This window comes from Harpia harpyja, chromosome 21 (assembly GCF_026419915.1).
Source record: "Harpia harpyja isolate bHarHar1 chromosome 21, bHarHar1 primary haplotype, whole genome shotgun sequence".
Taxonomy (NCBI): domain Eukaryota; kingdom Metazoa; phylum Chordata; class Aves; order Accipitriformes; family Accipitridae; genus Harpia; species Harpia harpyja.
In genome coordinates, this window is record NC_068960.1 from 9820305 (window position 1) to 9833794 (window position 13490).

At 42.5% G+C, this 13490-nt stretch overlaps 1 protein-coding gene across 2 annotated transcripts; it reads left to right on the forward strand.

Annotated features, from left to right (window-relative positions):
* Nucleotides 1-250: 250 nt before the first annotated feature.
* On the forward strand, nucleotides 251-4316 carry COQ7 (coenzyme Q7, hydroxylase). 2 transcript variants are annotated; one of them, XM_052773271.1, is made up of 6 exons: nucleotides 251-365; nucleotides 561-760; nucleotides 1167-1281; nucleotides 1390-1529; nucleotides 2953-3021; nucleotides 3720-4316. In XM_052773271.1, the coding sequence occupies exons 1-6, from the start codon at nucleotides 290-292 to the stop codon at nucleotides 3795-3797; spliced, it is 678 nt and encodes a 225-aa protein (XP_052629231.1). In that variant the 5' UTR covers nucleotides 251-289; the 3' UTR covers nucleotides 3798-4316. The 2 variants fall into 2 exon arrangements, with proteins under 2 accessions (XP_052629231.1, XP_052629232.1); XM_052773272.1 differs by lacking the exon at nucleotides 3720-4316 and having other exon boundaries at nucleotides 2807-3022.
* Nucleotides 4317-13490: the final 9174 nt, after the last annotated feature.

Genomic DNA, 13490 nt, shown 5'->3' on the forward strand with positions numbered 1-13490 from the left:
CCGCTAGCACCTCCGGGCCGCCAGGGGGCGTTTGGCGCTGCCGCTCGGGGGAGCGCCCGCCGGCGCCGCGCCTTCCCCCGCAGCGCCCCCTCCCTCTGCGGAGGTTGCCCCGCCCCCGTTCCCACGGCAGCCGGGGGACGCCGGCCCTGACTGACAGCTCCGCTCTCCAGTGCGGCGGCGCGGGGGAGCCAATCGGAACCGTGATGGGGAGGGATGGCGGCGGGAGGCCGCCCGCGGCGATGACGTCGGGGCGGCGCGACGCGCCGGCGGAGGCGTCGGGGTCAGCGGGATGGAGGTGGCCGCCGCCGTGGCTCCGGCCGTGCGGCGCTGGCTGGGGCCGTGCCGGCCCCTCCGCTGCGGGGCGGGTAGGGGCTCGGGGCGGCTCCCGCGCCGGCCCACCCCCCCCGCCTGTCGGGGCGCCGCCCTGAACGACGGCCGCGGGCCTCGCAGCGCCGCCCCGGGGCCGCCTCAGGCCGTCCCGGGGCCGCGAGGGGCAGCCGCCCGCCTCGGCCGGGGCCTGGGCGGCGGCAGAGCTCGCGTCACCTTTGTCTCTCCGGCAGGTCTCCGGGGGAGATGGCCTTTGCCCGCCGGAGGGGTTTCCCTCAGGCTCTGCAGCACGCGGGTGAGTCTGGAGGGCATCAACAAGCCCGTCATAGACCGCATCATCCGGGTGGACCATGCGGGGGAGTACGGGGCAAACCGCATTTATGCGGGGCAGATGGCCGTCCTGGGTAGATCGAGTGTGGGACCGATTATCCAGGTTAGTGGACCTAAAAGCCATCGCTGTGTTTCTGGTTAACGTGCGTTTGATTAACAATGGTCGAATGAAGTTGTAAGATGACAGCTGTACATCTTTTTCTAAACACGCTTAAACGTGTGGGTTTATAAAGAGTGGCGGGATTACTTGATAAGGGAGTTACCAATACTACAGTTGCTGCGGTATTGTCACAGAGACTCCTGTTTTGCGAATGTTTTTATGTTGCCTATTTATAACTATCCTCATCTGCCCTTTGTCACCTTTTCCTTTTTGTGATGTGAATAGCGTTACCTCTGCGGTTAAAGTGTGAGGGGCCTAAGCTGTTTGGGGTTTTTTTCGTTTATTAGTTTTACTGGAAATCTCTAATTTTTCTGGTTTTGTACTTTACTGTGATCTGGCTCTTTTGCAGCAAATGTGGAATCAAGAAAAAGACCACCTGAAAAAGTTCAATGAACTAATGGTTGCATACAGAGTTCGTCCTACTGTTTTATTGCCTTTTTGGAATGTAGCAGGTTTTGTTTTAGGTGAGTTTGTGTTGTTACTGTTATTGTTTTATGAAGCCTTCACATGTGTAAATTACTTGTATTGCTTCAGATTTCATTGTTTGCATGTGTTTGGTACCACAATCACAGGGGCTGGAAGTGCTTTACTTGGAAAGAAAGGTGCAATGGCTTGCACAGTGGCAGTGGAAGAGAGTATATCGGATCACTACAATAGCCAGATCCGAACTCTTATGGAAGAAGATCCAGAAAAGTACAAAGAACTACTGCAGGTATTTAAGTATGACTTTAAAAGTAGTTTAACCAATTCCTTGAATTATCTAATGTGACTTTAGTCTTTTAAAATAATGTGCTCATAGAACTTACGGTAGTTCTTTTTTGTTCTATCACTTAGAATGTTGAAGTCAACAGAAACTTTAAGTTAAAAGGATGTTTTTTCCTTCAGCAGCACTGAATTGATCAAGCACCAAAATTTAAAATGTATGTTGGATTAGCTTCAGCATGCTTTCAGTAATTCAGCATTTCCCTTTTGATTGAGAGAACTATGCTTTAATTTTGATTACTTTTAATTGAAAGGAAGGCTTTAGAGGGGAAACAAAAGGAGAAAATATGTGTAGTAACATTTTGCTTACACGGGATATGATTATATAGTTCTAGTCTTGAATACTGTTCAGAGCATGTAAGGAGCTAATGTTTGTTAGCTCTGCAAGAAAATTATTTCCCAGGTATTTTAGGCATCAAACTGGGACACATTCCTGTAGGGTGCTTGTCAGACTGACCTGTTTCCGCATGCAGCACATTGAGCTCGTTTGTGCTCTGTTTGGTGGGACCTTGCTTTAGGGTCAGCGTGTTCATTTCTGTCTTTGCTGACTGTGTTCAGTTGTGCTTAGTTTAACATGTAGCCAAGTCTGGTTACTCCAAATGTGTCTTCTTGTTACAGAAATTGTATCTGAAGTAACCCAGGTTGTGCTGACGTGCACAAGGGAAATACTACCCCCGCAAATAAAGACTATAAACTGAGAGGGCACAAAATTAAGAGAAAAAGCTAAGCAGCAAGGTTATTTACAGTGTCAATATGAGGAGGACTAGCGATGAAACCAAAAGCAATGTGAACCTGTTGCGTAGGGACAATGCTTGGCTGTCTGTAAACTCTGAGCACTCTATTAAGCAATCCTAGTTATCTGCAAGTATCTCAAGAGAAAAATCTTTAAAACTTTTTGTCCCAGTTGAAAAATTAGAAAAGAAAAATAGTGTTCTTTAGAGTACGCTAGAATGGACAAAAGCCCTGTTGGCTTACAGGGAAACACCCTTACTGATTATCTGGCAAGGCAGGGACCTTAATCTCATTATTTAAATTGTCCGAATAATTTGTATGTGTGAAACTAATTAGTGCTACGAGTTACTATGACTATAGATTTTCTTGAAACAGTGAAAAACACAGTGATATGTTAAACAGCAGCTTAGTTTTTAAAGACTTTTTTTTGAGAATATTAGAAGAACTTTATGTTTGGGGAATGCTGTAAATAATTCCCTTCTTGCTGAATTGCAGATTCAGGTCTTTGAGGAGGTTTTGAGAGACCTGGGCCTCAGATGCCTATCCTGGTGCATGCAATGGTCAACAGCATATAGTTTTGTATACTAGCTGCCTTGATTTCTTTGCCAAGTAGACTTGCTAATTAACTGCTGTTTTTAAAGATAATAAAGCAATTTCGAGATGATGAACGGGAGCACCATGACATTGGGCTTGAGCATGATGCAGAAGCAGTAAGTACAATGTTAACTAATTGGCACCGTTAGCGAGGATGTAGATGTGATATTCTTATTTTCCTTATCCAGTGACTGTGATGTAGTTCTTTATTTGAGAAATAGAAAATAAGGTGCTTGATATTCTTTCCCAAAGATAAATATAAGAAAACACTGCATATTATAGCTTTCATTTTTCTAGAACAGAATTGAATCTGTTGGAGCTCATTTCAAGTGTTAAAGTGATTGTGTCTTCCTGAGAGGTGTCCTCTGAGCAGTTTTTAATTTTATTTTAAGTTTAGATTAAACATTTTTGAAGATAAGGCTAATAAGTGCTAGCCATACAGCTGAGAACTTGAGGCATCATCTTGGTAGGCAAACACAACCATGTTAGGAAGTGTGAAATACTGAACTAAATTCTGTGCTCCCTTGAATACCATATGAGGAAAGTGTGACTTCTCTCTTCTTTTTTCACTTGACTTACATTCGTGGGAACGTTCCGCAGGGTTGATAGTTTTTCATTTAGTTTTCTCTAAGGTAGATTAGACTACGAATACAGGTGTGTTTTGGTGGTTTGGGTTTTCTTGTTTCTGTGGTTCACTTTGTTTTGGTTTTTTTGTTTTTATTTTATTAGATAATGCTTACTACTCCTTACGACAATCTGGTTCAAACAAAACACTTCATTAGATGTATTTAATCTTTTATTCTTTGTTTTACAGGCACCAGCTTATTCAGTTTTGAAGACAGCTATACAACTTGGATGCAAAGCTGCAATATTTTTATCAGAAAGAATTTAGTGATATTTTCCATAATGTTTGTGGCAATAAACTGTGACACAAAAGTGTATGGAAATTGCAGAAGACTAATAGTTATTTTATTCAGCCTTTTAAAGTTTTCTTCACTAAGCATCTGATTCAGCCATTCTTTGTCACATTGAGTACCTGTTCAAAAAGTGTCTATATTAAAGTCACTTGAGGTAAATGTGAATGAAGATGGCAGAATTGGGTCTGTATGAACTAAACCTCCTTATTCAGAGACTGTCCACGAGGTGGCAGCAAAATATGTATGTATATACATGATTTATATATATAATATATGTCTGTGTATAGATACACACACACATAAAAATGATAAATACATTTTCTGTTGCCTTCAAATTTATATGTACTTGAAATAAGCTGGAGCTCGTCAGCTCATTTTAAAGTGGTTAATACTAAGTAGGATATTTTTGAGTTCTATTTTCAGGGTAAGTGAAGTACTAGTAAGTATTTCTTTTCAGTCCGTCTTGAATAAAGATTGGTATTATAAGACTTTTATTTGAAGACTTGTTTGTGGTTTTTTGGTTTTTTTCAGGCTCAATTCTGAATTCTTTATTTAAGTAGAATTTTTCTTTCTTTGGTTTTTTTTGTTGTGTGGTTTGGTTTTTTGTCTTTGTGGGTTTTGGGGGGGGTTTTTTGTTTTTTTTTGTTGTGAGTGTGTGTGTAAGGAATTGATCCCTGATACAAAGCCGGTGGAGAGAGCAACTTGGAGCACATGTGGAATTGCACTTAATATTCTGTTAGAGCTTTCAAGTTTATCTTACTGTGCTTCTAGTCTTCATTGACTCTTGAATAGAGACACTCTTGCTTTCTCCATGTTAGAACAATTTCTCCATGCTTTCTGCTGGCTTCCTGGCATGGAGCAATAGAAATAAAAAAGACAAAATTGTGCATGTCTGTTCTGTTAAATGCTAATTGAAGATGGTAAAAGTACAGCAATGGAATTAGAATGTCTTACACTTGTAGGGATGAAAGGGACTTCGTGCAAGATTGTGTCTCTTGTTCTTTATGTCTTAAGAATATCCTGACCATTCTTTTCCTATTGTAACATTATGGAAATAGGATAACTTTCCAAATACATATGGATAATATAGAAGATGCTGATATTTTGAGACAAACATTTAAAGTCCCTGTGAGAGACTTCCATTTTTATAGCTGAGAAGTATCATCTTTTGACTATACATGGTAAGGGAGAGAAACCCTATGAATAAAATTGTGGGTCGCATAGAAAGCACATATCCATGCTTCTAAAACTTTGGGGAGACGCAGCTTGTTTATGTGCCATAAGCTAACTTTTTTTCCCAATTTTACAGGTTTTCCACTTTCTGCAGGTTTGTGGGGTTTTTTTTGTTTGTTTGGCTTTTTTTCTTAGTAAGAATAGTTAAACTTGACAGATCAGGGAGCAGAATTTCTTGCATCTTGTTTTCTGGTTAAAAGCTATGATGTATTAGAAGTCAGTATTTCTTAGCCCAGGCAGTGGGGTATAACTAATTGAACAGGTCAGCTATGGATGCAGGATGTAATGTGTATAAACCTAGTTGAAAAGGAAAGAATTGGAAATCAAGAAATAAAACAGTAGCAAGTGTTGCCCATTACTGTCATAAGGAATGGGGCCACCGTTGCCAATCTTGACTTTTACTTTATATGGCAAAACTACACAGTTATATTGAGGCAGTTAAGTAATTTGATGAAGCTTTGCTGTGTGCTGGTTCCAGTTCTGTTGTGCTGGCCAGATGCTATGAACTGACTTTGTTGCTGCTTTGAGACCAGAGGAGAATAAGAAGTGCAGAGTTGCTGCCAGGAATCCGAGACCTGTGGGAGCATCTCGGAGCATCTCAAATCCAAGCACCTGGGAGCTTGCTGAGGGTCCAGACAGCCTTTAATCCAGGTACATCTGAGTCTACCTTTTTGAGTAGCTCTGTTTGTGTTTGTACTGATTGGTGTGTAATTTGACATGAAAGACTTCTTAAAGAGGATTATTTACCCTTTTTTTTTTTTTTTTGTGAAGGAGCTTAAACTGAAGGTTAAATCTTAATATAGAAACTCCTGTATGATTTATTATGACTGACACTTTATACATTCTTTAAAAATAATTTCTATCACACCATTGCAAGTATGGCCTGGTTACACTCAAACTACTGATGTTATTTACATTGTCCAAAGTAGTGTTTGGTTCTCCTATCTGTGACTGGTTTGCACACCTACTGGAATAACTTGACTTGAGGAACTCAAAGCTAAATCCCAGATTTCTCAGGGACTGCCTAATAAGAAGATGGCTCTGAGGGATTCTCGTTTTACTTGCCTCAGCCCCAGACAGTTGCGAGCAGCTTGCCTGTAAACTTGAGTTTACTAAGGGTATGTCGTATTAGACTAACACAGTATCTTCCCTAACTTGACTGATTCTCTGAACGAAAGTTACATCTAGCAGATTTCTTGCCTTAATTTCTCTAAAGCATTCAATAAGCTGGCATGCAGAAAATTCCTAGGTAATTTGGAGAAGGGGAATCAGCACAAAGGAATGGTTAACTGACGTGGCTAAAGGGGTAACAAGTGGTGTTTAAAGAACATGCGGTGCAGTCATGTAAGTCATGGACTTTAATAATTGAGTAAAAAAGAGGGAAAAAAGATTGCTTGATGAATAATCCATTGTAAAGTCTTTAATAACAGAGGCAGCATGGGACAGCATCTTTTATAAGTCCATTATTAGAGCTGGGGAGGGAGGGCAACAGTATGTTTTGACTCAAAGCTGGAAGTTGCACACCCATGCATACAATGGTCTTGTGATACAAACTGGAAACCAAGCCAGACAGTTTCCTGGTCTCTTAGCTGTTACATCAGGATTGAATACTGGACAAGGCATCTGTGGGGCTTTCCTAGATAGATGGTACTCAGCTGAAGCCTGATATTCTCCAAGAAAGTGGTTACAGACATCCTCTGAAGATGTCTGTGGTGGTGTCCAACAGTTGTGGGATTTGCTGCTGACATAGAGAAGCGTTCATGTGATCCTTTGTCCAAGATACAGGTGGCCTCCGAGACCATCACACACTGCTCACTTGGGGCAACAACATTTAAGAGACAAATCTCATTTTTAATGCGTTTAGTTTGGCCAAAGGCTGGGAACATCAAATACCAGGAAATCACCATGTGAGGTCAGTGTGTTTGGCCGTATCTGCAGTAACTGTGAAAGTGCTCACAGCAAGTTCTTTGTCCTCAGCAGCTGAAAACATCCTGCACATTTGAGTAGGCCGTCAGACAGTAATACTGTCTCTAGCTGTGAACATAAAATATGAATCGGGAGAACAACTCTGCTTTATGCTCCCAAGCAGGATTTGTTCCTTCTTTTTACTGGAGCAGCATATTTGTGCCCATCCATTAAAGCATGGGTGAGCTGTTCTGCCACTTCCATTGGCTGTGCATTTCCCTGCTCACTGGCAGTTACTCTTTTTTTGTTGTTTAACATAGAAAATGGAGTTGCTTTTCATTTTCCTCGTGCAAAAGAGATGGTTTTTTGTTTTGTTTTGTTTAAAAACCTGTTTCAGCTATTGAAAGACTACAAAAGGTGGTAGAGTCACAAAAGGACTAGAGATGCTCAAGTGCTGTACAGCTGCTACAAGGCTGTAGTTCCTTTTTTATGTTATTTTGAGGCAGAACTAAAGCTGACTGATGTCAGCCATCCCGGCAGGGGTTAACGGCAGGCAGAGGCCAAAGTATATAGCTTATACAAGTCTGTTGTCATAGTCATTCTCGATGAACTCTGGTCATGTTGACAGAGGAAAAGGAACTTGGATCAGACAGGGAGGCTGTGAAAGGCTGCATTTTCATAACAGGGAGTGGGGAAGATGACAGGGTCTTCACCGTGCCTTTGGGTTTTGGGGCTCCCTTCTGAGCCATAAGATAAGCATGTCATTTGGGTCTTGTAATATGCAGTGGGATGAAATCCTTCCCTTCAAAGTAATGAGGACTTCTTCTTGCTCCTGTGATAACCAAGGGCTTGATCCTGATTTTCTCCTTCAGAAGGAGAGAGAGTTTTATTTTTCAGTGAGGAGGAGCAGAGCATCCATCTGTGTGTGCGTAGGGCCATAGGGCTGTTATCTGCTCCTTGATCAGCATCTCGCCTCTTGCTGTTTTCTCCTGCAATCAGTGCTGGGGATGATCTGGCCCCTATTCTCCAAAGCTGCTCTGAGTCAGAGATTAAGGTAATGAAGGTGCTTGGAGGCGAGTGACACAGCCAGATGGTGTGGTCCTTGTGCTGAGCATTGGGGCTTTTTCTGATGCTCTGAAGCAGGATCCCTGCACTGTCTGTAGGCACTGCCCTGGCTTGGGAGGAAGAGAACCCAGCAAAGGAAAGCAAACAGGTAACGGCAGCTCTGTCTCACAAAGTAAGAAGGATGGTTATGAAAATTCAAAGCAGCTCTGAGATCTGTCACCCATTAGTAACAGCTCTAGAAAGCTACCAGGGTGGCAAGGCGCACATGATGCCACAGCGGTGTAGGTCTGGCTGTGCCACTACGTGTTTCAGCCTCTTGCTGCCGCAGCTAGGCTAGGCAAAAATCAAATCCCCCATGGCTGTGATTAATGTGATGATGCTGACATAAGCTGAATGGACTTATGCCATGAGTTATGTAAAATGGGACTCATAAGATTGTTTGGCAGAGAGCTATATCTTTGTCTGAGATGATAAATATTACAGATAGAAGAAATATCAGATCCAATGGGCTTGATCGTTGTCTGGAATAAATCTGTCTGGCTCACTTGAGCATAATAGTTAGGCTTGATACAGACTGAGGATATGCCATACAATTTCTATGCTGGGGATGATGTGGATTGTATGTCTCTATTTTTTCTTAGCATTTTAGGGGTTATTTAATCTATACAGTCCCTTGTGTCTGCCTTGGTTCTTGACTTCAGGAAAGATATAATTTCAAATTGTGTGCCAGTTGTTTTTTGTCGCTAGCTTCAAAGTTGTGGCATGACACTTGCATTGAATTCTGCACATATTTTCATCTTGGGGAGCTTAAAGGGTTAAGTCAGAAATATTGGCCAGTTTAAAGGAGGAATGTGTGTGGTAAGGGATGAGATTGTGTAAAGGTACCATTTTTCTATTTGATAATTCAGTTTCCCCAGCGTGGCTGAGATGAAAATTCTGAATAGATTTAGGAGAATGACAGCAGCTTTGCAGTTGTACTCCCAGAGTGACAGAACTTAACTTGCATTGAAGAAAGCTTGCTAACACTCCTGTTTAGAGTTGGGGGGCTGATCTGATGTTGAGTAAGTGAATTAACAGTTAACTGGAACAGGTTCAGTGGGTAACAGCTCTCTAAAATGATTGCGTTAGAAGGAAAATTCCATTTGTTGTCATTAGGTGCTTTCAATAAATGCAGCCTCCAGTTCACTTCAGGTGTTTTTGAGAAGTACCACCTTATACTACAGTTTTACAGAGCAGAACCCAGACCAGGGGATGGCACCTCTGTGTCCAGTAATACAGTTTATGGCAGCATCATTATTTCATCATGTTAAGATGCAGATGAATACACCTATGCTGATATTAAAAAAGATTTTTTTTTTTTTTTGTGCTAAATATCTTTGTTTCACAAATTAAGGCCATGGCACTGCCTTTACTTGTGCTTGTTCTTAACTGGAAGTAAATGATGTTCTGGTGGAAGCCCAGGAATCACGCAGTGTTGCTTGGAAGGGAGCTCCGGAGGTCATCTCGTCCAGCCTCCCGCTGGAGGCAGGACTGCAGCCAGCACTAAAGCAGGTCAGCTGTGATTTTTGTCTATCCAGGTGATGAAAACCTCCAAGGACAGAAATTCCACAGCCTCTATGAGCAGCCCGTTCGGTGCTGTATTACCCTACCAGTGATGCTTCCCCCCACTGACCCCCATCCATCCTGAACGTTCCAAGATGGGCTGCTGCTGCTTGTTATGTCATGTGGCACCACGGACAAGGTTTTGGCTCCACTATCTTGGTAAATACTCTTTGAGTGGTTTTAGGTGACTGTTAGATCCCTCAGTTCTTACCTTCCCAGTGTATGTGTCCTTCACCAAGCCCTGTGCTAAGGAGCAGCCTCGGAGGCGGTGAGCAAGGTGGTGGGAAACAGGGCATGGATTGGGGTGCGTATCTCTCCTCCTCTTACGGTGGCATCGTTCCTGCTGCGTTTCCACTGCAGTCATGGCTTTTACAGCAAAAGGTACCTCCTGGCAGGACTGTGTCCCCAGGAAGGAGGGTGCAGAGCTGTAGCTCTTCTTGCAACCCCTGGTTCCTGACCTGGCACAGAGGAAAGTAAGAGATGCATCTAGTGACCACCTTGACAGTCTCACTATTTGTTTTAGACTCCAGGCTTCATAGGAATGCCTGAAGGTGTCTTCTTTCCCTGCAGGTATTTTCTACCCAACTGTTTGCATGTCAGTGATTTGTTTTTTAATGTTACCTGTGCCTAGGACAGATGGATTTATTGATTTGATGGTACAGATAGACATGTGCAGACCAAGGTATTAACGAAAGCAAGTCACACACACACAGTGGGTGTTTTTGCTATTTAAAATATCTTTTCTGGCACTAGATTATTTCTGGCACTAGAAGTGCTTTTCTGTTTTCTTTGTGGCCACTGGCCAGCCACCTGCCAGGGACTGCTTGGGTCAGAGCAGAGGCAGCAGTGGGTGAGGGGGATTTGAATTTTTTTGTGATCCATTTTGAAGTCAAGCTCTGCCAGCTGCATTTTAGCAAGCTGTCATGAATTTCTCCCAAGTTTGTGGTTTGAGGGCAGCTGTATAGTCAGAGGCTGCTAACTGTGTATGCAAATGGATAAAACATTTAGTGGAGTGAAAAGCATTTGCTTGTAGGAGCAGACAGACGTGCAGTGCCAAGGCAGATGACTTGGTCCTGTTGATTTTTGTTGCTATCTCTGGATTAAAGTAAATTTCCTCTTTAAACACTAGCCTATGTCTAATTTAAAGCTGTCTCTCATCTTGCTGATAGAGTTTCCTCCCTCCTGTGGGGGCAGAGACATGCTCCCGAGATGGCACCCAGCTCCTGAGGAAGGAGAACGCACACAACTTGCTTTCCCCGGACTAGTGCCCGGATGCTGAAACACAGTAGAGCCTCTGCTCTCCGGATGTGTTGTCCAAAATCTGCCCACGCCAACGGCTGTGGATCCTTAGGCAGGCACAGCAGACTCCCACTCTCCTCTCGGGAGTGATGCTATCATGTTTAACAAACGTCTCTCCTCCAGTAGCCTGCAGCATTCCCATGAGAAAGGGGCTTTGCTTTAGGGCTGGATTAGGAGAAGGCTACCGGGTGCAAGTCTACTTAGAGATGTAAGTTTATGTTTGGCTCTAAACCCAAGAGCAATGGGGATAATTGGATGCTCCAGGCTAAATGAGTTCTGAGGCTTTAGTGACTTGCCTGTGGTCACCTAGCAAGTCTGTGGCAGAAATACACTGGAAATACAATTTGAGAGGAGTTGAACCTCCCGGGTGTCTGTACTAAGTGTAGAGCACTCCTGGTATCTGGTGAAAATGTGCAGACTTTGCTGCTTTTAAGTGTTTTTATCCGGCAAAAGAACAGCAGCAGGACTTAAAATCACTGGTGAGATTGTTCTGCAAGTATAGCTTAATGGCTCGTTTCCAGCCCTGACCTGGAAAGCTAACTGCTAGTGACAGATGAGGAGCTGTCTTCCACATCACGTCAGCCCTCTTTGTTCTGACTTTGGCAGGAACAATGCAGTTTACCTGAGGACTTTGAAGGTGGCTGAAATGTTGTGATTTTGTTAAAAAAATATAACAACTGTCCGCTTTTCAATTTCTCCAAGCCAAGTATCGCAGCAATACTTCCTCATGAGAAATAATTATATCTCAATTTTAAGTGACACAAGTGCTATTGTTTACACAAAATGTGAGAATCTAGTAAGATATCAGGCATATGTTTAGAGGGATAATGCATGAGAAATCAGTTCTCTCTTCTCAGGGAGCTAAGCCTTGCGAAGGAAGATGACAGATACATGTGTTTATAGACAGACTCTAGAGCTGGCTGTATTTGCTTATTATTTGTCATAAATGCAGAGACTTGCAGCACAAAGTACTAGTGCGGCATAAGCTGGAACATATGCTGCTCTCCAACAGATGTGGTGTGAATCCTAATGCTCACTGGATGTTTCAGGTTGGTGACCAGCAAGAGGATTTATCCTGGTAAGCTAGTATGAGCAACCTTGAGCCTTCCCATGGATTGTTGCCTAATCCATTGAAAAAACCCAAATGGAGCAGACAAAATATAGCCTGGTTTTCAGCTTGCATCACTGGCAATTTGTAACTGCTGAAGCAGCCATCATCTGGACCTGCCTGATATGTTGCTTGGATATAATGTTGCAAAAGTGTTGGGATAAAAATGCTTACTTGAAGCTGTTGCTTTGAAGTGACCTGTAGAGTGACCTGATAGTTCAGTATTTCTTTCCAATTGACTCATCATTCTCCGTGAATTTGCATTCAAACAGAAATAACTCCCCACTCACAGTGGTGAAAGCCCTGTGTCTTGTTTTCAGTGACTTTCCTATTAACAAGAAAATCCATGGTTATATTTTTCCCTCTTTTTATCTTCCCTGCACTTACCAAAATACATGTGATACTGATATAGCCTTTGCTTTTAGAAGATGTGTTATAATATACCCTCTGTGTGTCATCTCGTACTGAATACTTATTCCAGGCTGAGCTGTAGGGAGTTAAAAATAATCAGCAGAACTGTAATACACTTGTCTTTCTGATTTACTGGAAAAAAAAAAAAACAACCCAAAAACCCCAACAACCAACAAAAAAACAAAACCCCGAACATTTCAGTTATGAAGTCTTATTTTTGCAGCCAAGAGAAAAAAATAGAAAAATTACGTACATGAGCTGCATGTGTTAGGTATGAAAACATAGCATAAAGCCAAGAGGAGAAGTTTGCAGAGTAGATTTCCTAGAGAATATTCGTCCACGTTGTAAAACCAATGATAAATTTTGCTGCATCTGGCAATTATTATACCACACTCTGCTCTTACTCAGTGTTCACCCTGTTCATCTTAGGCAACACTTACTCATTCTGGAGTTCTCCCACATACCAAGATATTAATCTGCTTCTCATGCAAACAGTCAACAGTCTGAAATTGCTACAACACACCATCATGGACTTGATTCAGTAGCTGGTTTTGTTTGCTTTCTTCTGTTTGTTGTTAAGGGTAAAGAATCCAAAGTGGATCAAAGTCCATTCAGTTTCTCGAGCTGGACCCATGCCCCCATTTCTCACCCCTTTGTTTAGACTTGCATGCTATGAAGTTTCAGAAGTCATAGCCACCACCCATTTGTATTTGCCTTAAATCAAGCAACTTCTTAAATGAATTTTAGGTGTTTCATTTTTCTTTGCTTTGCTGGGCATAAGTTGGGTCTGATTTTTCTGTGGGCTTTGCTTTCCTTGGCTTCTAAAATAATTTTATAAGGTGTTGCTGATTTGAATCATTAGGTCATTGGGCGAGTCCAGCTGCGCCCCTTATCCAGCAGTGCTCTGCTTGTGAGGGTTACAGAAAGGATCAAACTCTTGGGCTGAAGGTAACAAATTACAAGTGCAAGTATTATCATGACAATTGATTTTGATTATTGATGGGTGGGTGAAAGTAGCTATGCAAATGCACATCAGTGCGTGCCT

Bases quoted from the DNA above. Each gene is read 5' to 3' on its own strand.
- COQ7 (XM_052773271.1), top strand. From the start codon at position 290: ATGGAGGTGGCCGCCGCCGTGGCTCCGGCCGTGCGGCGCTGGCTGGGG. The intron at 366-560 runs GTAGGGGCTCGG...TCTCTCCGGCAG, and splicing joins GCCCCTCCGCTGCGGGGCGG to GTCTCCGGGGGAGATGGCCT. The intron at 1,530-2,952 runs GTATTTAAGTAT...CTGTTTTTAAAG, and splicing joins AGTACAAAGAACTACTGCAG to ATAATAAAGCAATTTCGAGA.